This window comes from Desmodus rotundus, chromosome 13 (assembly GCF_022682495.2).
Source record: "Desmodus rotundus isolate HL8 chromosome 13, HLdesRot8A.1, whole genome shotgun sequence".
Classification (NCBI taxonomy): Eukaryota; Metazoa; Chordata; class Mammalia; order Chiroptera; family Phyllostomidae; genus Desmodus; species Desmodus rotundus.
Window position 1 is genome coordinate 89121949 of NC_071399.1, and position 24970 is coordinate 89146918.

General features: G+C 45.4%; 1 protein-coding gene across 2 annotated transcripts in view; it reads left to right on the forward strand.

Moving 5' to 3' along the window:
* Positions 1-326: 326 nt before the first annotated feature.
* FOXO1 (forkhead box O1) overlaps positions 327-24970 on the forward strand; it is an 87365-nt gene continuing 62721 nt past the window's right edge. For both annotated transcript variants that reach the window (XM_024568552.2, XM_053916526.1), the window contains exon 1: positions 327-1399. In XM_024568552.2, the coding sequence (XP_024424320.2) occupies positions 752-1399 (648 nt within the window). In that variant the 5' untranslated portion in view covers positions 327-751. The remainder of the gene's footprint in view (positions 1400-24970) is intronic.

Here is a 24970-nt window from a genome sequence, read left to right on the forward strand (position 1 = left end):
TCCTCGGTAGTAAACAAAGTGTCGCTGCCGCCTCCACGCTGGTTTGCCTCCTAGCAATCAAACACTGAAAGGGCGAGAGACTCACGAAACACTCGAGAATTACCAGAAAATAATAACAGATCCAAAAAGAGAGAGAGTGTGAAAGAGAAAAACACCCCACTACCCCCCACCAACCCACTGCCGCCTCCCGGTGGAAAACCGGCCCCCGCCCAGGCCGGCGTCCACTGGCTGCCTCGGCGGCGGTGCCGCGCGCTCATTGGCCACGGTAGCTGTCAGTCAGGGGCGGGCCGACGCGCGCGCCGCAGCGGGCGGGGGGTGGCGGCAGATCCCGTAAGTCGGGCGGCCGCGTAGTAGCTGCAACCTCCGCTGCCGCAGCCACATTCAACAGGCAGCAGCGCCGTGGTCGCGCCGCGGAGAGCGAGCGGCCAGCGGCGTCCGTCAGTCCTCCGGTCCGCGAGCCCTGTCATCAGGAGCGCGGCGCCGGTGCTGTCCGGGCCCGGCGACCCTGGCCTGCCGTCCCGTCGGTGCAGCGGACCCAGAGGAGTCTAGATGTTGATGGACTCGTGAAGTTAAGTTCTGGGCTCGCGCTTCCACTTCGCCGCTTCTTCCTCCGGGTTTCCGTCCTCTTGCGGCACCGACCTCGCTCCCAATCTCGGACCAGCTCTTCGCAGCCCCCCCTTCCTTTGGCTCCGGGTGCTGCGCTCTACCCCTTCTCGGCTCTCCCGCGACTGGGGGAGGGGCGGGGGTCACCATGGCCGAAGCGCCCCAGGTGGTGGAGATTGACCCGGACTTCGAGCCGCTGCCGCGGCCGCGTTCGTGCACCTGGCCGCTGCCCAGGCCAGAGTTTAGCCAGTCCAACTCGGCCACCTCCAGCCCGGCGCCGTCGGGTGGCGCGGCCGGGAACCCCGATGCCGCTGCGGGCCTGCCCTCGGCGGCCGCTGTCAACGCGGATTTCATGAGCAACTTGAGCCTGCTGGAGGAGAGCGGGGACTTCCAGCAGGCGCCCGGCTCCGTGGCGGCGGCCGCGGCGGCGGCGGCGGCGGTGGCGGCGGCGGCCGCGGCAGCAGCGGCCGCCACTGGGGGGCTGTGCGGGGACTTCCAGGGCCCGGAGTCGAGCTGCCTGCACCAGGCGCCGCCGCAGCCCCCGCCGCCCGGGCCGCTGTCTCAGCACCCGCCGGTGCCCCCCGCCGCTGCCGGGCCGCTGGCTGGGCAGCCGCGCAAGAGCAGCTCGTCCCGCCGTAACGCGTGGGGCAACCTGTCCTACGCCGACCTCATCACCAAGGCCATCGAGAGCTCCGCGGAGAAGCGGCTCACGCTGTCGCAGATTTACGAGTGGATGGTCAAGAGTGTGCCGTACTTCAAGGATAAGGGTGACAGCAACAGCTCGGCGGGCTGGAAGGTGAGTGGCCTCGGGGGCGCACGGCCAGACCGGGAGAGGGGGCGCGGGAACCTTTACCTGCGCCTGAGATCGCAATGGGGCATATGAGGGGCGGTTGTGCAAGTTTGTCCTGAAAGTGCAGGGCACGCGTGCAGGGAGCGGGCGAGAACTGGCACAGGTGGGTGGTGGGCCCGAGACCAGTTGGGGGAACACAGGTGTGTGCGCGCGCTCAAGTGAAAGTTGGAGTGGGATGAGGACCGAGTCCGTTTAAGGGAGTGAAGAAAGTACGCCAAGAAATGAACATCAGAGAAGGCACAAAAGTTCTCCAGTGACAGAAGTGGGTTCCCCGGGAGTTGCTTTCTCCCTCTTCGGCCCGCGCAGATTTCTGCGGCCGCTCCTTAACCTCCAGAATCTCAGGGTTAAGGGCGGCTCCTTCCGACCTGTGGCGCGCGACCTCCCAGCTTGGGCCGCCCCGGGGAGCCGTTTCCGCCGCACAGGGCCGGGATGGGCGCGGCGAGGGCCATCGGAGTCCCGCCAGCGGGGAACACGGCTTGCAGGTGGAGGGGATAGGCGCGAGCTTGTCTGTGGGGGTTGGCCGCGCAGTGTTTGGAGGCCGGTGTGCATTTTGCTTTGTTTTGATTGTATCCGCAGTGGACTTGAGTGGAGGGGACCGGGCGCGCCAACCGCGAGGTAACGCATCCGACACGTGCAGTGGGGTGGCCACCGCCTGCGGAGCCGTGGCGCCGGGCCGCGCAGGGCGAGCTAAAGTTCAAGTGTGACCCTCGGCGGGGGCGGAGGCGGGAGCTGACGACCGCGAGGGAGGGGCCGAGGGCGCAGGAAGCGAGCGCCTTTAAAGGGCCAGCGCGGCTTTCCGCCCGGCCCGGGGGACTGGCGGCCGGCTCTTAGCTACGCGAGGAAGTGCCCGAACTTTTGGCCTCGCCGGTGGCCCCAGGCCTTTAATCAGCAGGGAGAGGCCCCCCCGGGTGTCCCGGGCTGGGGATCTGTGTGTACACCTTCTCTCTTGCTTTGCCACCTCTGTGTTACCACCGAGCGCGGAGGTACAGATCTGAAGGCCTCATCCTGACTATACAGCCTAATGAAAGATAATCATAATCTTTTTGTACAGCATAATCTTTAACGCGCAGTTGTCACACCAGGGTGATTTTACACAGTCATTCCTGTGGTTACTGTGTGTCAAAAAGGTTAAGTTATTCACATGGTGTTGAAGTTCCTGGAGAAGGACACAGGATTTTATTTTTTCCAAAGTGAGTTTTAGAGTAAAGTTATCCCTTACAGCTTAAGGACTAGGCAGCCATGCTATTTATCAAGTGTTTCGAAAAGCAAAGTGCCTCCTTAGTAGGTGTGCAGGTGTGAGTAGGCGAACAAAGTTTATTCTTCTATTATTTATTAATTATTTTCCATACGAGCAACTGTAAACCTACTTTTGCCCCACACTGTATTAAGTCACAAAGTTGGGATTGTCTGCCAAATCTAATTTTATTTAACATTTGAATATATAACTGCTGCATTTACTTACTCATTTATCATCCTACTTGAGCTATGATTAAAAGCATTTGCCATTTTAAAGTAATTTTTCTTTTGCCATTTGAAGTACAGTGTGTACTGACACCATTCTTCCACTCTTTTACGTCCTTGGATGTGGGTACAACCTGTTTAAGCTTGTTGGAGTGCCAGAGTTTTGGTATGATTTTAGTTTTGCCTCTCAAATGGTCTTAAGTCAGGGTATTATCCTTAAACTAGGAATAATAACTAAACTTTTTAAAGATTCAGTGCTTAGTAAAGAAACAGATAATAAAGCCATATCATTCCCCAACTATTATTATTAGGTTCTTGTTCTGATTTTTCCCTCCAAATGCAATTATACTTTTACCATTTTTAAAAGTTTACTTAACAGAACTGGTAGATCCATTAAGTGTTAGGGTTATGTGTCCAGACCTGGAGGCCCAGGGGCAGCTCCCAGGAGAAATCTGGAGGGGCTTTGGGAGGCGGCAGGCTGCCGTTCTCAAGTGAGTAAATGTTTCAAGTGTAATCGGGAGTCAGTTGGTGCAAGTCAGATTACAGCAAGTGCATTTTCACTTTGAGTAAAAGGGTATTTTAAGAAGAAAAGAAAAAAAGACATGAGGTGTTCTAACTCATAACTAGTCTTATGGTTAGAGTTTTCATAAAAATGAGTTACTTGTTAAAACCAAGTTTCACTGAGATCTGAAAGATTCTCCTGTTTTAAAGATTCATAAAAGGGAGAAGTTGAGTTCTAAAAGGCAAATCAACCAAAACTTAACTGTTTTAAGGACTGAGGAGCTGCTGCTTTGGAACACTTAGGTATTTCCTGTGATTTACTACTGGGAATTAGACTGAATCTTTAATTAAATATAGTTTCTTGTGCTTTACTTCCTATGGCCTGCCTGAGGATTTGAAAGTCATTTGCATGGATAAAGTAGTTGGAAAGCTGTTAAAGAGCTCACGAACTGCTGGTTCCTTAAATGCTGGTTCTGTTTTCGGGACTAGCACTTTGTATTTGTAGGGATGGTACTTTAATTCTCTTTTACACTTGTTTCAACGTCGGCTACCGCTGTCAGCAGGTTCCACACCAAGCAGAAGCTGAGGCCTTTGGAAAACCTGGGATCTTTTAAATCGTGAACAGTGTTTATAAATAGTGAAACTTCATTTCCGTGACCCATCTTTTTTTTTCCACATAGAAAGCTTTCTAGAGTTTGGGAAGTAAGTAGTATTGTGAGTTCTGGTTCTTTCTTTTCTTTTTTCTTTTTTTTTTTTTTTTTGTACTGGCAATTTTTAGTTGACTTTTGTTTTTTTGTTTTGATATTATTTGGAACATTTAATTTAGGTTAACTGAATGCTGTTTTGATATTATTTGGAACATTTAATTTAGGTTAACTGAATGCTTCCACATACAAGACTCAACACGTGTTAAGGAAAATATAAATTGTTTATCGTGAAGTAACTCAGATAGTCTTTATGTTGGAATGAAGTTTCTTTAATTTGGTCTGTGAGCTGAGAGTGCAGTTTTTTGCATTTTAAAATTCGTATCTGCTTTGTAAGTAATTTGGGGTTTTGGGCTGCCTGTGAGTAATTCACAGTAATGGGCCAGAGGCCCACGGCAGGAAGATGGCTGCTCTCTCGCTGCATAGTCACATTTGACTTAAAGAATCCCGGTGTGGCCAACTTCCAGATTGTTACTGAAGTAACCGTAAAGAAATCCCTTTTACAGTCGAGTGAAAATTGCAATATATGAATTTGAAAGGAGCATGAGGAAAGAGATTAAAATTGGTTAATGGGAGTATGCAGTCAAATATATCTTATTTGCTAAAAGGTAGAAATTGTGTGGGACTGATGTGTACGTGTCTGATAAGATTTTGTTCAGATATTTAAAAATAGATGCAAGTGTAAATATCTTGAGACTTATAAGAACTTTATGGTTTTTACTTTTTATTTTTTTAATTGACTATAGAGTGAGGGGAAAAAACCTCATGAGTTTGTCCCACCTGCTTGTGTGTTTGTTGGTTGTTTCTTGTATGTGCCCTGACCAGGAATCGAGCACGCACCTCGGCACATCAGGATGACGCGCTAACCAATTGAGCTGCCAGGGCGAAAACTTGATTTTTATTTTACCTATGTTTTTGTGTATGGCAGGAGGTGTGGCTTCTATTTTTGAATGATACTGAGCTTTTTCTTTTTTAAGTGGCAAACATTTGAGTATTGGAAAGAAAGTTTTTAAAGTTTTCATGTAAACTTTTTAAAAAAGGTTCAAGTTTGTGGAGGCCTTCCCAAAATGACGGAGAGGCTATCGTGTTGGCAGTGGACATAAATATTGCTGGATATTGTGCTCTGTGCAGGGAATCCAAGCGGACATTTGAAATGAAGATGAAGGGAAATAATAGTCAGCAGTTAGTTAGAATCCTCATTTGGCTGGAAACTTTTTGCCTGTCCTTGAGTTTTTCATCCAAACTCCTAAACTGCAATTCTGCATGACTTTCTAAGAGAGCAGCTGTCTGTATTTGCCTGGAATTTCTTTGGGAAGCCTGAACTATTTGTATTTTTCTGGAACACTCTGCCCTTGGAAACTACCCAGTACCCTGGCATCATGGGAATTTACTTGGCTTTTTTTTTTTTTTTTTTTTTTTTTGGTCTGTATGTGTTGTAACTTCGGTGCTTCCTGGAATCCTCTAGGGAAGGCAGTATAACCTCCGTGGTGATTGGAGAGAGCAAAGGAGTTTGCAAATGCATGCAGCGTTAGTGAGCCCAGAGCGTATTCAGTCCGCTTCCCTGCAGCTCAAGATTTGCCTTGGCCTTGGCAGGAGCAATGTGCAGAGACTTGCCCCATTGGCCTGGGCCCTGGGACCTCCCTTGGGCCAGATAACCCCCTTACTCTGTGCGTACAGAATTCTGAAGTTGCTGTGGTGGTTCTCACGTGTGAGATACAGAGGACCAGATGAACTTGAAAAAAAAAAAAGTTCATTTTGGTGTCTAAGGGTTGCAGGTTTGTATTGTGAGGGATATATACCGCATAGAAGTGCACTCAGGTGTGGGAGAAGTCTCTTTTTGCTGATTCCGGACAAGGACTAACAAAACTCGTCAGTGGTGCAGAAGTCCTTGGCAGAGTTATGTCGTGTGGTTTCTAAAGAACGTATGAAGCAAGATAAAATATTTTTGTGCATTGATGATTTCATATGGTTCTACCTTTTAGATAAAGGCTTTTTTCACTAGCATTTCACCTTACTCCACTCAGTCCACCTGTGATTTATCAATCTACCTCTAGGTTAAAGCCCTCTAAATACCGCGTCTTGGGTGGAGTTATCCTTGCCACTTGGAAGGCATTTGGACTGCCTTCCTTTTTAAATTGCCTTTTCACCTACCATATAGCTTTGATAGAAGCTAAAGAAAATACACATTAGTCTTGACGTTAAGCCAAATAAAATTAGAATGCTAAATCTGCCTTTTCAGTTTATTGTTTAGTGAATTTTCACTTTAATGCATTACTTAAGGACATAAATTCAACATGTGTCCTTTATTTCAGGCAGTGTTCACTAAGAAAAAACAAAACAAACCAGACGGAGCTACGTGATCAGCTTCTATAACCCCAGGCCTGTGTTTTGATGATCGCCTGAGCCTCGTTCTTGATTGCCAGTGAATCACGAAGGCTGGCAAGGAAGTCCCTCCCGTCTCCTTTTCTGTTGGCCACCCTGTCTGTAGAAGTGCTTTCTTGTCTTGAATTCTGCTACATTGTACTGTCCTGACCCTCACTCCTCATTCTGGTTGTTTGGTTTATTCAGGATTCTCCTTTTCCTGTGCTCCATCATGAGTAGGAGGTCTTTCCAGAAGGTATCCAGACATTTTTTGAAGAAGATATAAAATACAAGAAACACTGTGCATAGGACAATGACACCTCAGTCCCCTTCAAAGTAGGCACCTTGGGACCTCACAGAGTTCTCCCAATTGCCATCAGATGGCCCATCCTATTTTCCTGAATCTCATCAATGGTCTGAAATCTCTTCCCTTTCAAAGGTAATTTTAGTTTTGGGAAAAGCCAGAAGTTGCAGGATGCCTAATGTGGGCTCTAGGGGGGTTAAGTCAGCTGAGTGATTTGATGTTTTGTCCGAAACTCCACATGAGATAAAATGCATGAGTGGGCACATTGTTGTGATGAAGCTGCCAATCACCAGCTGCCCAGAGCTGCGGCCTCCTGAATCATCTGAATAGTTTCTGGGGGGAATGTTGAAGCCTAACACAAAATTTGATGCAGATCTGTTGCTCTACTTGCTCAGTCACTTTCAATGTGATGGCCACACAGTACACATGTGGTCACTCAATGGTGTCTCCCCCCCCCCCCCCCGACTAGTACAGTGAAGTCGGCATTGTTCATGCATGCTCATTCCATACCACTCTCCTTGGCTGCCAGGTTACATTGATGTGGCACAAACCATTCTCATTATATTAACAACAGCTGGGCTTTCCCCAGGCAAACCTTGTACACCTTGAAACTAGTTGTGTTTTTTTTCTCTGATTCTTTTCTAGTTGACCTACCCTCTATTTTTCTATGTTCTAGTTACCTAAAGGCCATAAATGTCCCATTTTCACCTCAAATTCAGCTGTCTAAACCCAGGTGTACTGTATTTCCTCTCTCTCAGCCAAGGTTCCTGTCTTGAGTCCCCCAGTTTGGGTAATGGCCTACTTAGCTCTTTCCCTAGTTTGCAGACCTGGACGTTCTCTTCAGCACTCTCTTCTTACCGGTTCGGTGTCCCCAAGCTAACAAGCTCTTCTTTCCTAGACTTTCTTGAGACTTGCACATCCTAGTCTCTAACCATCCCCTAGATAACCTCTTAATTCAGGCCGGCACCACGCTCGCCCTGGGATCTGGACCATCTCTTACTGAGAACTCCACAAATTTTGCTTAGTCTTCAAGGCTCAAGTTAGTTTCACCAACTTTTATTCTCGGCTTGTGCTGGAAGGCATTTTTGCGTTCCCTGAGTGAAGGCCTGGTAAGCTCTTAATTCATGCTTAATTTAACTTAAATGGCCGCATGTTTTAGCATCTTAGTTATATTGTAAATATCTGGTTTGGGGAAATTTTTTCTTAAAATATGGGCCTTTTTAATTTCAGCTTCCTGTTTTCTAGATGATCATAATTTATATTATGAGAGTTTTATTAATAAAAAGCACAGTGATTATGTTAGTTTCAAGAGATGGTCAAAGCCGTTTTCTCCCATTTGTTGAATAATTATTGTGTATAAGATGTACTAAATGCACTTGAATGGTTGAAAAATTTTTCACACTTGGATCCTTTGGGAGCTAGAAAGGGTTAAGTGCCTTTGAGAAAAATGGAATTCTTAATTGGCCATTGAGGTAGGCCTTGAAAGTGGGATGCTCTTATCCCAAGATTTCATTATAAAATGTTTCATACGTTCAGCAAAGTTGAAAGCATTTTACATTAAACACCCGTATACCTACCACCTGGTTTCACGACTGCCATTTTTTATACTTCCTTTATCATGTATCTTTCCATGGGTACATCCGCCTTTCTGTCCTTCAGTCCATCTTATTTTTAAATTTATTTTTGGAGTTATGCCTGGCATTCATGAAGGCATGAAAATAGGGGACGTGTCAGTTTCTCTGAGTGCTGGACACATGAAATACAGAAGTACAGCAATACAAAAGTATAAGAGTTTTGTCAGGCTGAATGTGGACTTTATTATGAAAGTAATACTTGTGATAAGACCACATTTTTCTGTGAAACTGTATCTTTTTGTAATGTAAGAAATTATAAAAATGGGATTGCATTTTTAGTTTTTGAAGGTGCAACTTTTTAGAAGCATGCTCATGTGTGAATACAGAGGCCATGGAATGCACTTTAAATCCAGTGGTATGCCGCATTTTTGTGAATCCTACCTGAGGATGTGTTTTATTGATTTTAGAGAGAGAGGAAGGGGGAGGAGAGAGAGAAAGAGAAACATCCATGGGTTGCTTCCCATATGCGCCCCAAGTGGGGATCAGACACGCCACCTGGCTATGTCCCACCAGGGACAGCACTTGCCACCATGTGACTACAGGGTGTCGTGCCAACCAACTGAGCAACCTGGCCCAGGTGTACTGCATTTAAAACCTTTTATTTCTCAATTACAATTTATATTCAATATTATTTGGTAGTAAACTGCATTTGATTTAAAACTGACATAGACTTTGGTAATACATGGAACAGATTAAATAATTGACTTTATGAATAGTAGGTATTTAAAACATACTTAGCTTTTTGCTAGGTGTGTTCTTGAAAAGTAACTTTCATGCTCTATAAGCAGAGTGATTCACACAAAGAAATATCACTACTGAACATAATTCTTGGGTTTTTATTTTTGAGAAATGAAGTTAGCATTCTTAAAATACAGTCAGGGCAAATGTGAGAGAAAGGTATATTGACTTAAAAAGATGCTTTAAAATTTAAATACTGGTTTTAATATTGTGTTAGCTAACTATTAGAAGTCCTCGATGTAACAGATCTTTATCCTCTAACTCAAGTACAGGAATGGAGAAGCTTCATTACAATGAGACGCTTCAGCGGCTCCAGGAGAGGCTAAATTTGGGTAGGCTTAAACCCAAAATTAATGCCAAGCAGGCAGACATAACTGAATGTATTCAGAATACTTGGAGTGAGAATGACTAGCTTGTCGTGATCTAAAAGGTTTATGCAATAAAAACTGTAGTATGGCCTATCGAAAGGCACAAATACAGAGTTATAAAGCGTATTAGCCATTTTGGAAATGATAAGTGTTGAAGAGAGGTACAAAGCTCTTTGACTATTATGTTTGTACCTATAGTAGTAAACTACATTTTATTTAAAAGGTACTCTGCCTGGGGTCGGGGGGCGGTGATACAGAAGTAGACTGAATAGGTCACTACTGTGAGGTTTTTACTAAATGTGTAAGTTATTTTCCGCGTGGACACAATAGCTTTCCAAGCACACTTGCGTGATTGCTAATGATGTCAGGGAAATTAGTCAAACCAACTAAGAAACAATAATGGAATTGGCCGATCTAATTTTTTCCCCTTATTGTTTGTAGATTGAGCGACGTTCAGAATTGCAGCTTGTCTTTGCTCCCTTCATTCCATAAGTAGAGGGAAATGTAAAAACATCCTATAATTTAGTCTCACTGGGTTCTGATACTGCTGGAGAATTGTGGGGTCTTAGTCCCCTCTGGGAGGAGAGGCAGAAGTCAGTTTGTAGATGTCTTGGAGTCAGGTGGTTTCTACCCAGGTAGCCTTGTCCCTACTGACACCAAGTCACATGAGTTCTTTAATGTTTAGGGACAGTGGATGGCATATATTTGTCTTCTCAGTAGAGGATGCCACCTCTACAGCATGTAGCTCATTGGTCTGCACTGCAGCGTCTGTGACTGGGATGTGCTCTCACCCCCAACAGGCCCTGTTCCTCTTACACCCCCCTGCAAGTCACGTGTATGGACACCCCGAGGCTGCTGCCTTACAGAGATCCAACATCTCTGCCTGGAACTTTGACACCTAAAGTGAAAATATTTTTATGCTTTGATTAACTCCCCCCTCCCCCTCCCCCCATGATATTTGTTTCAATTATAGTGTTGTTTTTGTGTGGCTTAAGTTACAGAACTGATCTCAGTGGTAAAACCCATGAATTTAGTAACTCTGAAGATGCTGCCCAACTCATGTTTTTCAAACAAAACTGGGGGAGGGGTGGGATTTGATGAAGCCTCAGAGTTGAGAAAAAAATGTTTTTCTGTTTACAGCTATGATCCTGAAGTTGTTACAGACTTACCTTTGCCCTGCTGGTAAGGGGCCTCCTTATTGCTTTTGCTGACTTAAACATTTGAAAGTAGCTAAGTGAACTTGGCCTCAGGAAGGGGAGGAGGGGACCTTGGTGGTTGCATTTGGTAACTACAGTAAAAAAGAAAGAAAGAAAAAGAAAGGAAGGAAAGAAGGAAGGAAAGAAAAGAAAGTAAGAAAGAAAGAAAAGAAAAAAAAGAAAAGAAAGAAGTCTCAAAGAGCATGATGGTAACCCTGGAAGTGTTATTTGGACTCCAGCCAGGAGGAGGAAGAGGAGAACCAGTTTGGGTTCTGTGGGGGTATAAAGAGATCTTGTCAGTAGCTTGTGATTTCTCCAGTAGTTACCTACGACCTTTGTTTTTCCTGGTCAGTCCCCCCAGCCCACCCCACCCCCAATTAGTTTTCCATTTTTAATCTAGAAAATTAACGCTGTACCTTTCCTCCACCAGCACCACACCCCAGAAGAAGCTTGTGTGCAGTGGATGGAGGGAAGATCTGTCTTCTCTGAATGAGGAAGCCCTGCAGACAGAATGGGAGGGAGGGTCTTTGTCTGCAGTGGTGACCAGGGTTACGGTGAAGAGGGCTTGCCCTTCATTTTCCATCAGAAGAGAAATACGTTTGGATTTCAAATCCAGTTTGGAGAGATAAATTATAATTGGATTGCATAATTCCTAGGTTTCTAAATAGTGTGCCCTTCAAAGCATGAAAACAAAATAACCACATAAGTTTTTGCGAATGGTCTATACAAGTAAATATCAAATACTTCAGCCTGGTTGCCTGGATGCAAGGTCAAACTCAATGGTTTGGATATGGTTTAGCTAGAGACTTTTATTTTGCCAGATTTTTGAAGTAGTGACCGTCAGATGTGAATTTTATTGCACTATTCTGTCAGGAGAGGAATATTTTTCAGCTGTTCTCATATAATCTTAAGTGTAGGATTGCATTAAAATAAATGCATCAAGACAGGTGCATTCACTCACCACAGTTTTTTTTTTTTTTTTTTTTTTAAATCTTAGATGATGTAATTACTTGTCTTTGTGAGGCTTAATTTGCAGAATCACTAATTTGTCACAGCAGTGAGGGTTCAGTGTCAGGTTTCAGCCAGCGGTTCTGTACTTTGAATAGCGGAGAAACCCTGCTACCTTAAGGCAAGTATTACATCACCTGTCTGCAGCTGGGGGACCTCCTGCTTTGAAGGGGGCTGAGGGAGAGGTAACAGGGGGAATTTGCCGAACTTGTAAAGAACTTGTAAATATCATTGAACCTGTAAAGAACTTGTAAATGTCATCGGTTGTTTGTGTGCTCAGCACGGATACGTTTCTCTAAACCTTTTCTAAGCCCTTTCTCTGGATAGGTAGGCGTGCATGCCATCACGAAATTTGCATACAGTGAATGGAAAGCTTCCTTTGGACCATCCTCTTTATGCAATCTATGACTGAACTAATCTCTCTCCTGGAGAATTTAACTTCATCTTTAGTGGCTCATTGCGACATTTGCATACATTGCATGTGGAAGATTCCTGTACTCTTGCTCTCTCTTGTTACCTGCGTGTCCGAGGGTGGTTTCTTGAGCCATTTTAGAATTCATGAAATAGAATGGTGTAGTGCCTAGATTTCTCCTTACTTGTATGTATATATATAACAATTATCCTAATGCATTTATATGCCTTTGTATTAACACTGATTTTCAACATCGTATTTGATGGCTTTACATTTTAGATGAGGCCACCAAAATGGTATTTATTGTATTGGCTAAAAAGTTGGTTTAGTTTTTTCCATACCAGAACTCTAGTAGTGCTCGTGTGTCTGTAACATCATTCAGAACAATTTTGTTAGACTGTATTGTGACAGCCGTCATAATCAGCGTGCGTTAAAAAAACTTACCAAATTGGTGAATTTTTGTGCAGCCATTTTAATATTGAAGATGGGAGAAAATTTTGGTGTATTATGCTTTATTATTTCAAGAAAGGTGAAAACGCAACTGAAATGCAAAAAAAAAAAAAAAAGATTCGTGCAGTGAATGGAGAAGGTGCTGTGATGGATCAGACGTGTCAAAGGTGGTTTGCAGAGTTCGTTGGTACTATTGACATTTTGGCCAAAGAATTCTTTGCTGTGGGACCATCTTATGCACTGGAAGATGTTTAGCAGCACTCCTGGCCTCTGCCCACTGGAAGCCAATAGTGGGAGACAGCCAACGTGCTCAAAACATCCAAATCAATACAGTTATTGGTGAAAATGAAAAGTGTCTGATTTTATAGAAAAAAGGTAACAGACTTTTTGGCCAACCCAGTATTTTTGTTCTCTTCTGAAGAACTTGGGAGAATTTAAAATGAATAATAAGGAAATTTATTAGGGTTAAAGATTTCCATAATTTGTATCTTGATGGCATGTACATCCTCCCTTTTGTTACTGTTTTGTTTCGTAATGGCTGCTTTCCCAGCTGTGATCCCGTCGCTCCGTAGTAGTCCTGTCGTGTCGTCTCCCAGTACTACTGGGGTGTTTCTTTGAGGTGCTTTCTAGCTCTTGAAATGCCATTTTAACATCTTTGGTAATGACTGAGGACATACTTAAAGTAAAAGAAAAGCGGAACTCAGATTAGTAAAATCGAAGTTTAGAAGTGTGGTTGTCACAAACTTCAAGAATTACCCTGCCCACACTTCAGTGTTTAGGGGCTTGTCCCCCTCCTCCTGTCATCGCCCTTTCCGAGGGGGCCCTTGTTCATGACCTGCACTTCTCACCGTGGCGGCTCGCTCACGGGTAAATATTTTGAAAGCAGTCTGTTCATTTTCGTTGAGTTTCAAGCTGTTTAATAAGTAGTTCGAATATTGAAGTGTGTGCCATTGAATCCCTTACTGTGATTTCTTTCTTCTCAGCTAACGGTGGAGGGTGTGGGAGATGTAGAAAACCACGGAGACAGTTTTGTATTGATACACAGACAGATGTAGCCCCTATTTACGCGGAGTGCTCTTTCTGCATAAAGTATGGGCTGGTGAATGGTTGATGTGAACTTCAGAATTCATTACTTTTTGACTGTATGCCTTACGAATTGTATTTCTAAGAGAATTAAAAAAAATAATTATTGTGCCATGTGATCCCATTGAACAACGTAAATGATCTTAGGTTATATGGGATGTTGAATGTATTCATCGAAGCACGCTACTGAATTTCTTTTGTGATGAAATTGTGGAGCCGTTTTAATTAAAGACAAGCTGTTTGTTGATGGCTGTGGCGGGTAGACGAACGTGACTTCCACCTGTGTTTATATAAAAGGCAAGAAGAGAAAAGGAAAACACATTAAATGAAGGAAGTCTTGAGCTGGGATCTATTCTACTTCGATTGACAGCTCAGGGCCTCCAATTAAGCCTCATTTACACTCCCCGCCCTCATTTGTGTTTCAAATAACTTTTAAAAGAAGCCTGGGAGGAAAAAGTGATGAAGGGTGGGGAGGGGGGGAGGTAAAGTGAAAATTTAAAACATTTCAGAGTCTAAGGTGATGAATGCATCTGAGGGATTCCTTTCATGACTCAATTCTTTGGGATCCTTCACTATGAATACACTCCTGGGAATCGAAATGGAGACTCCTTCACCCCTTTTATTAAGCTTACTTCTGCCTGTTTCAGGGACTCAAAGAAATGATGTTGAATTTTATTAAGCAGCATCATGGGTGACCTGCCTTCTGTGCAAAACGCTCACCACTTTTGGTGCGGTGTCCCTGCTCCCCGGGCTGCCAGCTTGTTATTCTGGCCTGAAACAAGTTAGCAGCCACCTTCCTGAAGGACATCACGTGATGGTCTCACTGATAAGAGCATAATGACCTGTTAGACCACATTTATTGTGCAAATGAACTTGAATGTCACTAGGACAGCATACCTACGTAGGCTTAAAAACTTTCGAGTTTTAATGCCCCTTCCATATTTTTTTATTAGGTTATAGTTTTTGGATTCATAGGTTCTTATTCTGGCTGTAAATATGTTAATAGTATTTTTGGCCAAATAAGGGGCATGCCCTTTGACATCTTGCTTGGCGATGCCTGGGAATTTGACAGCCTTCAATTTAAATGGAATTCCCTTTGTTTCCGGGGATGGTGCGGGGAATACACATTTGGCTGTTCCAGCCAGAGGTGGAGGAAGACAGGAAATAAGTAGAGTTGGAACACACAAAGAGGGTATTAATTATTTCTTCTGGGTGTGGTTTAGTTGGCATGCTTTTTATAGGAGTCAGCCTACAAAAGTAGTCAGTGCAGAATACGAAGAAAATGCTGTAATATTTAGTTTTATTTTCTTTGACCTGGACTTAGTTTTTGGCCAGTGGGCATTTTAGGGCGTTTGAACCATTTTGCATTTAAGTACACGTGGTAGATGGATGTAACCCCCTGAGCTGTCTTCGAGACGCCTTTGCCAGTCCCGAGCGGGCAGGGGCTGTGCTGGCACTTCTCCTGTGAGGGGGGGAAGATTTTGCTGTTCCTAAAAGTTCACACGTGCGATTGTTTCCTCACTGTAATCGGAACCACTATCAAAAATTACCCCTTTTGGATTGCCTAATACTTGACGTAGAGTGAAATCTTGAAGCCAGATTTTTTACAATATTTCCCTTTTAAAAGTCAACTTTTGCTTTAACTGCGTTAAGCAAAAAATCATGATCCCCTGCCCCCCCAACCCATTAACAGACTTGCTTTTTGTTCATTAGCTTTTCCATTTTCCATCTAAGGCTAACACCCGGGGTCCACTGGTTAACAAGGTCCACTGTAGTTGTATCTGTTCTGTTCTCAGTTGCCCACTGAGCGAAGATCGCCGCACGCAGCCTTCTGAGCTGTTGAGGGCGCACGGTGAAATGGTCCCTATTAGAGGGACCATTTTTGATCCCTTGCTCATTTTTGATCCTCGTCTGTACCCTCCCTCCCTACTTTCCAGCTCCTCCTCTGCTTTTTCTCTTTTGTGTTTAGCCCTATCATTTAAAATACTAGATTTGAATAAATTTCTCCCACCTGTTAACAAAAATTAGGTGAAGAGTTTCTTTAAAGTCCATTGCTAGTTAGGGGTGTGTTCTGCCTTACCACAACGACCCTGTTTACTCCTGCCATTGGGAATGGCCACGGACTTACTGACAGGTCTAATCCTGTTTAGGACTGTTTATGAGTAGAAGATTTACATTCCCCTTTATTTCCTAGTTCTTGGGTTTTGGCTCAAAGGTTTATTCATGTAATAGAAGGTATAAAGAATTGTGGAGCCTTTGAACAAACTTTAAAACTGCCACCTGATACAGGAACCATTTGGAAGTTTTGAGAATCTACTACTTCTCATACTGCTACAAGTTTATTTCTGTACGGAGCCTGTGCGGTCACCTGGTATTCCTCCCCTCCCCCATTCCCAGCTTGCTCGGGTTCTGGCGCCAGGGGCTGCATTGAGTTAACTTACTTCTCCCTCAGGTACACGAAGCCAGTTCTGATCGTTACTCTTTTCCCAGGTAACTGGTCCAAACTTTTTTCTTTTTTTTTTTTAACTTTTTCTTTTACCCTATTGAGGATATTCTTTTCACTGCTCTGAGAGAGAGAGAGAGAGAGAGGGAGGGAGAAACAAACAGGGATTGGCTACCCTCTTGTATGTCATGCCCCAACTGGGGATTGAACCCGCAACCTGGGTATGTGCCCTGACTGGGAATCAATCCGTGTAACCTTTCAGTCTTTGGGACAGTGCACCAACCGATTGAGCCACATGCCTGGGCCCATTCTAACTTCTTAATGGGACCTTCAGAGGACTTAGTTTTTTACATGTTGTCAAAACCCAGAACCCTAGAGCAAGTCTTCTGTCGTGGATGGAGAATGACAGTGAAGCACACAGCAGGGTGCCTGTGCCCCTGTCCAGGGGCAGCAGGCCTCTGGTCGGGCGGCTGAGAGAGCCTGGGCTGGCTTTGGGGTGCTGTCACACTTTGTCTTAGAAGAGAGGCAGTGGAATTCGGGGCCAGCAAGGCCTGTGTGGATTGTAACCAGCGTTGGAAGGTATGGAACTGTGCTTCACACGGGGCACGCACGGCCCACGTTCAGAATATCTTCGAGGAGGAGAGTAAGTAACCTAGGGGAGTAAGCTGCACGGAGGCAACTCTGTGTACTCTAGCCGTTTAAGCCAAAGATCTGTAGGTGTGTGCGTGTCTTCCTTTTTGAAAGATACTTTTACTAACTGGTTTGTATTAATAAGTAGGCAGGGAAGTGAGGGAAAGAGCTTTTCTGGAGTCAGATTATCTTGACGTATAGATGTAAATTTCCATTGAATGTGCATTCCCAGATCTACCCTATTTTGTAATGTGTAGTTAACCTATATTTGACTTCAGGGAGGAGAGAACCACACCAAGGTGCAAGATGAGTAATCGTAGCCCTATCAGCATTGTTCTAGGTGTGTACTGCCATCAGCTGTGCTCACGTAGCTGAAAAAAGAAGTCTTTGTATTTGTCGGTGAATTTGAACTCTGTCCTAGCCATGGTCTAGTTCAGCACATTCTGCAACCTTCCAGCTCTGTCTGTGTTAAATGTGGAAATCACAAAATTTGAGATCGGTGGTGTTGGCTAACTTCACATTTTGAAGTTTTGGTTTTTTATTTCAGATTTTATTGTATCTTTAAAGAGGGGAAGGGAGGGAGAAGGAGAGGGAGAGAAACCTCTCATGTGCCCCCCACTGGGGACCGAGCCCACAACCCAGGCTGTGCCCTAGACTGGGAATCGAACTGGTAACCCTTTGGTTTGCAGGCTGGCGCTCAATCCACTGAGCCACATCAGCCAGGGCCACATTTTGAAGTTTTAAATTTTAATTTCTGGCCTAAAATATATGAGACCATGGACTAGAGTAGTCTCTACTTTAGGAAAAGGATTTAGAGTCAAAGGTTGTATGATTTTGTGCTTTAATAAGAATGGGAGAGAATGCTGGTCCTGTATTTTGGGTGAATAATTCCTCAGATAAATATTTTGTCTGCTGATTGCATAGATTTGACCCAGTCAGACCAGGCTTTACGGAGTTGAGATCTCCAATACTAGGGCCTGTTCGCTCCTGTAAACCACTTAGGGAGCACCTGAGCGAGCGCCACTTATGTGACCTGGTACAGCCCTGGGGACTCTGCAGATCCAACACCACTGGTGTCTCTCGGGCTCCACTGGATTTGGCTCTCGCTTGATCTTTGGCATCTAATTGGTTGTCCTTTCATCCTCCCATCTGTTCTCTCCCTTCCAGGAACTTTTCCCTTTCTCTTGGAGGCAGCCAAGTTCCTCCTCTCCTTGTCAGTCCACATGAAAGCTCTGGCTACGTGGCTTCCCCCTGGGGGTGAGCCGAGGTGGGAGAGGATGAGTGTCCTGTCTTCCCAGACTCACAGGGATGTGTGTTTCAGTTTCCTTCTGTCTTTCTTTCCCCACCTGTAATTTTGGTCAGCGATAATTGGCCAGCCAGGGCCAGTGTCTACAAACATTGGAGATCCTTGGCAGACGTATATTTTCTCACACCCCTGGGAGGATGCCCCTGAGATCATTAGGGTGTTCCAGACTGATGCTGGGGTCATCTCAGAACTATCAGACTTCCCTGTAGCGTTTGCTTTTTGAAATACCCTTATGAGCCTACCTAGATCTGTAATTTTGCAGTAACTATCAGGAGTCCTGGATTCAGTTTCTAGATCGGTAACCTGATAATTCATGTTTAGAGAAGTCACATCACTGCTGTCCTAGCTGCTTCATCTGTAAAATGGGGTTAATGATACCACTGGGAAGTACTTGCAGGGCAAGTTGAGGTGCTCAGAGCAGGGAGCTGTATAATTATGCCGTAATATACAAGGTCTGTCTAGAAGGTATCCAGCCATGTAACATGAAAAAAGAAGAAGATCCAAGACACAAGGAACTTTGTACGTAGGATAATGATGGATGCCTCAGTCCCCTTCAAACTAGACACCTTGGGACCTCACACAGTTCTCCCAATCACCATCAGCTGCCCCGCCATATTTTCCTGAGTCTCATCGAGGGTCTGAAATCTCTTCCCTTTCAAAGGTGACTTTAGTTTGGGGAAAAGCCAGAAGTCGCAGGGCGTCACATCTGGACTGTAGTGGGGCTGAGTCACTTGGGTGGTTTGACATTTTGCCAAAAAGGGCTGCATGAGACGTGATGCATGAGTGAGTGTATTGTCATCATGAAGCTGCCAATCACCAGTTGCCCATAGCTGCAGCCTTCTGAATCATCTGAGTAGTTTCTGCAGAGGAATGTTCAAGCTTAATGCAAAATTCGATGCAGATTCGTTGCTCTACTTGCTCATTTTGAATGCATGGGCCACACAGTACACATGCTCACTCAATGGCATCTACCGCCTCATACATAGACCAGTACAGTGAGGTTGTCATTGTTCACACATGTGCATTCCAGTCCACTCTCCTTGGCTGCCAGGTTAGATTGATGTCGTGCAAACCATTTTCATTATATTATCAGTGGCCGGGCTTTTTCTAGACAGACCTCGTACATTCTAGCATTAGCCGATGGTGAGTACTTGGACTTCAAATTCAGGGTAGTTGGGAGTGTGGAGCTTTCATTTTTTTGTTTTTGAGCTTCTTGATTATGTGGAATATTTTTAGATAAAAAACACAAATCAGAGCCAAAGAGAACCAAAACACCGAACGACACCCAACCTGCCTGTTAATTCCGCAGCAGGTTTGATAAGGGCATTCTGGAGGACTTGTCTTTTGTTTTGGAAGAACTTCTGATGATTTGGAAACATACCTGGCAATATGAAAAAGCAGAACACCCAATTGTATGTGAAATGAATGTTTTTTGAAATGAAAATAAAGTTTGTGGTTTTCTATCCTTTTCTCTTTGAGAGAATGTTGGATTCAAGTAAGTGTTGATTATTTATACTGTTAAAGGGACGAGAAGAGGACTGGAACTAGATTTTATATTTATTGTTCAGTTGCATAAACATAGAAGGTAAATGTCACTGCCACCCCCATTTCTTACCTGGGAAACTGAGGCACAGTCAGATAATTTGCTCACAGTCAGTGATGGAGCCCCGAGGTGCCGGTGGGTTTTTATTGTAGCTCTCAAGACTCTCCTCAGCCACTTCACTGGGCTACATCAGGAAGATGATTATCCTTGGAATCTTGGAGAAAAAGTAGGACTTTACATTTAAGGTGGAGCCCTGGCTTTTGTGGCTCAGTGGGCTGAGTGCCAGCCTGCGAACCAAAAGGTCACGTGGTCAGGGGACATGCCCGGGTTGTGGGCCAGGTTGCTATTGAGAGTATGCGAGAGGCAGCCAATCGGTGATGTTTCTCTCTCACATCGATGTTTTTTTCCCTCTTCCTTCCTCCCTTCCCCTCTCTCTAAAGGACAAATTAAAAAAATCATGTATTATTTAAGTTAGAAATAGGAAAATAAAATGAAATTATTAACAGGTGGACAATCAGTTAATTAACAGAATCTAAACAATTATTGCACGTACAGGTAACCCTAAGATAGGAGTTTGGCTGGCTCACCCAGCTAGTTAACTGGACCCTTACAGATGAAAAAATACCTCGATAGAGAGTCTTTGGGTGAGTGACTTTGCTTGTCTTTTGCAGAGGGTTATGTTTGTGATGATGATGAGTCAGCAGTTGGGAGGAGCTAAGAGACCCAGTCGTGACTCACAGTGTGGCAGAGGAGAGTCCCCGTGTTTTCCTTACCAGATAAACGGGTGGGCTCTACTGCTTTAAACTCTGGGCTCGTCACCCCTCCACTTGCTGCTTAGGAGGGGGGAAAGTACTTGCATTCACAGGGAAAGGGAATTGGCCTGTCGTTGCTCTAGGGGTCGACAAATAGAAAGAATACTTGGTCCTCTTTGGACAGAAAAGACTTTGTTGGTGAGCTTAGGCTTCAAGGCCGCTACTGAGCCCTTATGTAAGGGACAAGGTTGAGGTAATGTTCTTCACCTGTCACGCAAACTTGATGAAGTGCCGGTCAGCCTTCTCACCATTGGGAAGGGTCTCCACCGCTTGGATAGGAAGTGGAGGCCCGGGAGGTCGTGTGACCTGCTCCAACCTGCCCTCCTGGAATTGGTGGGAGTCGTGGGGTGCCCAGGCTGCCCTTCCTGCCGCATCATCCCTTGGCCTGGCTAACTCGGGGTTCCCTCGCTCTGAACGAGGCGTGGGGAGTAGTGAGGCAGCGGTCACCCTGGCTTCAGAGGCAGGCACTGCTTGGCCCTGGGTCTCGCTTCCAGATGTTGTTCGTCCTCCCTGTCTTTAAAAAACCCTGTCGGCCTGCAGCGATTCTTTCCACTGCTGCTGCGTGTGTTGCTTGTGTGAAGGGAGGGCACGTTTGAATTTTCCTGAAGCAGCAGTTCCTGGTGGACAGGGTGTGTGCCCTGTAAGCACGGGGTTATTCGTATTGGTTTGGCTAGAGTGATGGGCTTCCCATGCACCTGCGTAGAGGGCCCCTTGGGGCAGGAGTGGTTAGAACCTGGAGTACTGTCGCCAAATCCCTTTGAACTTTGGACAAGTTAACGTTAAGTACAGGTTTCGCCGTCTGTAAAGTGAGAATAACTCTTCTGGGACTGTTGTGAGGGCTCAGAGGTTGGGATCTGCCACCTAAGAAGACAAAGCTTACTGTCTCCCCTGTCCTCAGTCCATTTTACCTGCAGAGAACTTTCAGCAAGAGGGGAGAAAGGAAAAAATCCTAAGCATTTCCACATTCTTCCTGTGCAAACGACTTGGCCAGTGGTTCTGAACTAGGGGTGGGGGGAGGGTTGTTCCCCAGGAACATTTGACAATCTGGGAGACATTTTTGCCTGTCAAATTTCGGGGGGGTAGCGTTGCCACTGACATCTGGAGGGGGAGGCCAGGATTGCTGCTGAACGTCCAGGAATGCCCAGGACAGATCCTCCTCCCCCACCCCCCAACAAAGAATGCCCTGGCTTCAAATGTCAGTCCCGCTGAGGGTGAGGGACCTTGCCCTATGCAAAATGATCCTGTACGTTGTCCTTTGAAAAGGCAAAAACACATTAAAGTTTAACTAAAATTAAGTGTCTTGATGTATTATCTAGTGAACAGCTTTAAGACATACAGAGGCTTCTCATGCCGCCTGGCCTCAGCCTGCTGTGAGTCAAGGTCGCGTCCACTCTTCTCATCGCCACCACGAGGGGATGAGAGGCAAGAGCTTGGCGCCTTCCGAAATCCCGGGTCCCTGGACCTCAGCCCAGGCCCAGCTCGGCCCTGGTCCGAAACACCCAGTACAGCACCTCAGAGAATGGGCGGGGAACAGACATGTGGAAAGTACCACGTGGCAGTTCTCCTGACCAGGATGTAAAAACCATGTATTTCCTACCGTGTCTTCCTTACTCACGTTGGTGTTCCGCTGTAAATGACGACGGTGTTCGAGTTCTTAAGTAATAAAGTGAGCAGTTGCTGAGGAAGTAAGTGCCCGGGAGTGGCTGAGAGCGCCGGTCTTGCTCGTCACATTGCGGGGGTCGAATTCTGCCTGTGGTCCTTAGCGACCTCGCCACTCGGGCACCCGACCTCACTGCGCTGTGAAAATAAATAACACTTCTAAGTTGTAAGAACTCAGCAGAACATGCGACGTTCCTGTGCAGTGTTCGGCGCACAGGAAGTGTTTTAGGCATGGCAGCTATTACTACTTTAGCAGAGAACAGGGTATGCAAAAGGCGGATAATATGGGACTGACACATTTTGAGGTGGTTGAAAGTTGGCAGCTAGGAAGACTCCCGTTGAGAATGAAGTCCCGGCGTGGGCCTGTTGTAAGGTTCCCCCCAGCGCCAGTAGCCACTGCCCGCTGCCGCCGCCACTGGAAGGGCAGCGAGGTGGCTCGTTGGGAACTCTACGTCTTGAGTTTTGACCTACGCTTCCTTCACTGGTGAGTGAAATTCTTACCTGTGCGTGTTTGCGCATCTGTAGAGTGGGGTGCGGGAAGCCTCAGTGTTCATAGCTCCTGTCTTGTATGTAGCTCATACGTGGTGCCAGGCGCTGTGCTAGGCTGAGCTGGCCGGAAAGGTTGTCTCATTCTCACAGCGACCTTTAAAGGTAAGTATTGTCGCCAGGAGGCCCGGAGCCGGGAGGACTTGCCGAGGAATGTGTAGCGTGTGCGGCTGTGTTCGGCCGCAGGGGTTTAACTGACCCGGCTGCTCTTTCCAAAGATGGGCGCTCCTGTGGACGTGAGCTGCGGGTGCAGGTCCGCGTGGGGCATCGGGATGGCCGGGACCACTCTCAGGTGTTGGGAGTGGCCAGGGGAGGCTCACCTCTGTCAGAGGGTGTGCTTGATGGCTGGGGGCCCTTTCTGCAGAAGGGGCCAGCCCTGCGCGGTGGCAGAGGGCCTGGATCAGAGGGGTTCCGTCCAGTTCAAAGTATTGCCTGGACGTGACATCCTCTAAATTTTCATCCAGACAGATATTCTGCCAGAGTTCTTGTACAGATGTTTTCCTCACAGTCTTCACAGGGCATTTGTTCCAGGATTGTAAACCTCAAGCATTTCAATAGTGTTTCACAAGCAGTTTGTGAAGCTGAGTAAAACCCAAACTGGCCATGATGATTCTTTTTTTCTTTTTAAATGGCCTCAGCAATACATAAAATGCCTTCTCCTCGTTCCGTGCATTACAATATTAAACTGTAAATTAAGTCTTTAAAAGTTGTCTGGTGTTTTAAAGGACTTTTGATTAGAAACAAGGTTTTTCCTACATATAAAAGAACTTGTAATGGTTTTGTGAAGCTGCAGATATTTAGTAGCTTACAGAAATTTATCATCTTGAATTCACTACTTATTTATCTTCTTTCTTTCTAGGCAGAATTGAGAAGACAGTATTTTTTAGAACCAGTATTTTTCTAAACTTTTCTTTTGTAAACATTTCTGATGTCTAATATTCATCTTAAGCAGATAGAACAATGCCAGATGCCCCTTAAGGTAAATGATTTATATATACTACTTAATTGATCATAACTCACAAATGTTATAGATTAGGTTTAGAGGCCTGCATTTTAGTGAATGATGCTAAATTGATGTTGAATGTGTAGCACTTAAAAAAATACCAAACCCATTTTTCTTAGTAATATACTTAGAGTGATTTAAATTACACGTTTTCCCCTGCAGCTTCTTGGGCTCATATAGTCAGTTTATTGAACATGGAACTGCTCGTTTGTCAACGTCTGAGTATAGAAGACAATTATGCATGCTTCTGTGGTGGAGTAGACAGGAAACAGTTAATTGCTGTGTCTTCTCCTGCAAATTAGTCCAACACAAAGCGAGTCTTTGTGGCCATTGGGAAAACTCTGAGGGGACTTTGTCACCGGCATTTTTATTAGAAAAGTGCAGCTTCTTTCACTTAACTGTAAAATCACATAGCTATGGGATGGCAAGCATTTGGTGTTCTATCACGTACCAATTTATCACGTGGGCAGTTTGATGTCAAACAGTTGGATGTCAGGCCCTAGATTGTAAAGGCAACTTGTCATAAGTACGTTTCCAGCTTTCAGTGAATGTCTCACTTGGTACAGCTCTTGGACCCCACGTGTTTGGTGCAATGGGAACAGCAGGCCCGTCTCCTGACGTGTGCGTGGGTTAGTGCCACCACGGAGGCTGCGGGGGGGGGGGGGGGGGGGGAGGGTCAGTTCCTGTAATTGATTATAGGCGAGTTGTGAGTTCTCTCCTCTGCCATTCAGTGGGTTACTGGGACTAAGGTATCTTTTAGGCATGGAATGGATAGATACTCACCCATATTCATACTTTTATTGAGCTTTAATAGCTTTATTGGGATACAATCCATATACCCATTAACCCATTAATTTTTTTAATCCTCACCTGAGGATATGCGTATTGATTTTTAGAGAGAGGAAGAGAGAGAGAAACGTCAATCAGTTGCCTCCTGGATGGAACCCACAACCTAGGTGTGTGCCTTGACCAGGAATCAAACCTGCAGTCTTTCGGTGTACAGGACACCGCTCCAACCAGCCGAGCCACCTGGCCAGGGCTCAGTTAAAGAGTGCAATTCGGTGGGTTTCGGTATATGCACAGGACTGTGCCGCCATCCCCACAGTCAATTTCAGAACATTTTCAGCACTGCCCCAAAGACAACTATTGCCAGTCAGTCCTCACTGCCCCTTTCCTGTCAGCGCTAGGCCACTACCGACTTGTCTACTTTCTGTCTTCATGGATTTGCCTATTCTGGGCATTTCATACAAATGGAATCATGTAATGTGCACCATTTTGTGACTGGCTTTCACTTAGCATAACATTTTCGAGCTTCATCCATGTCGTTGCACGAGACAGTGCTTCATTCCTGCTTG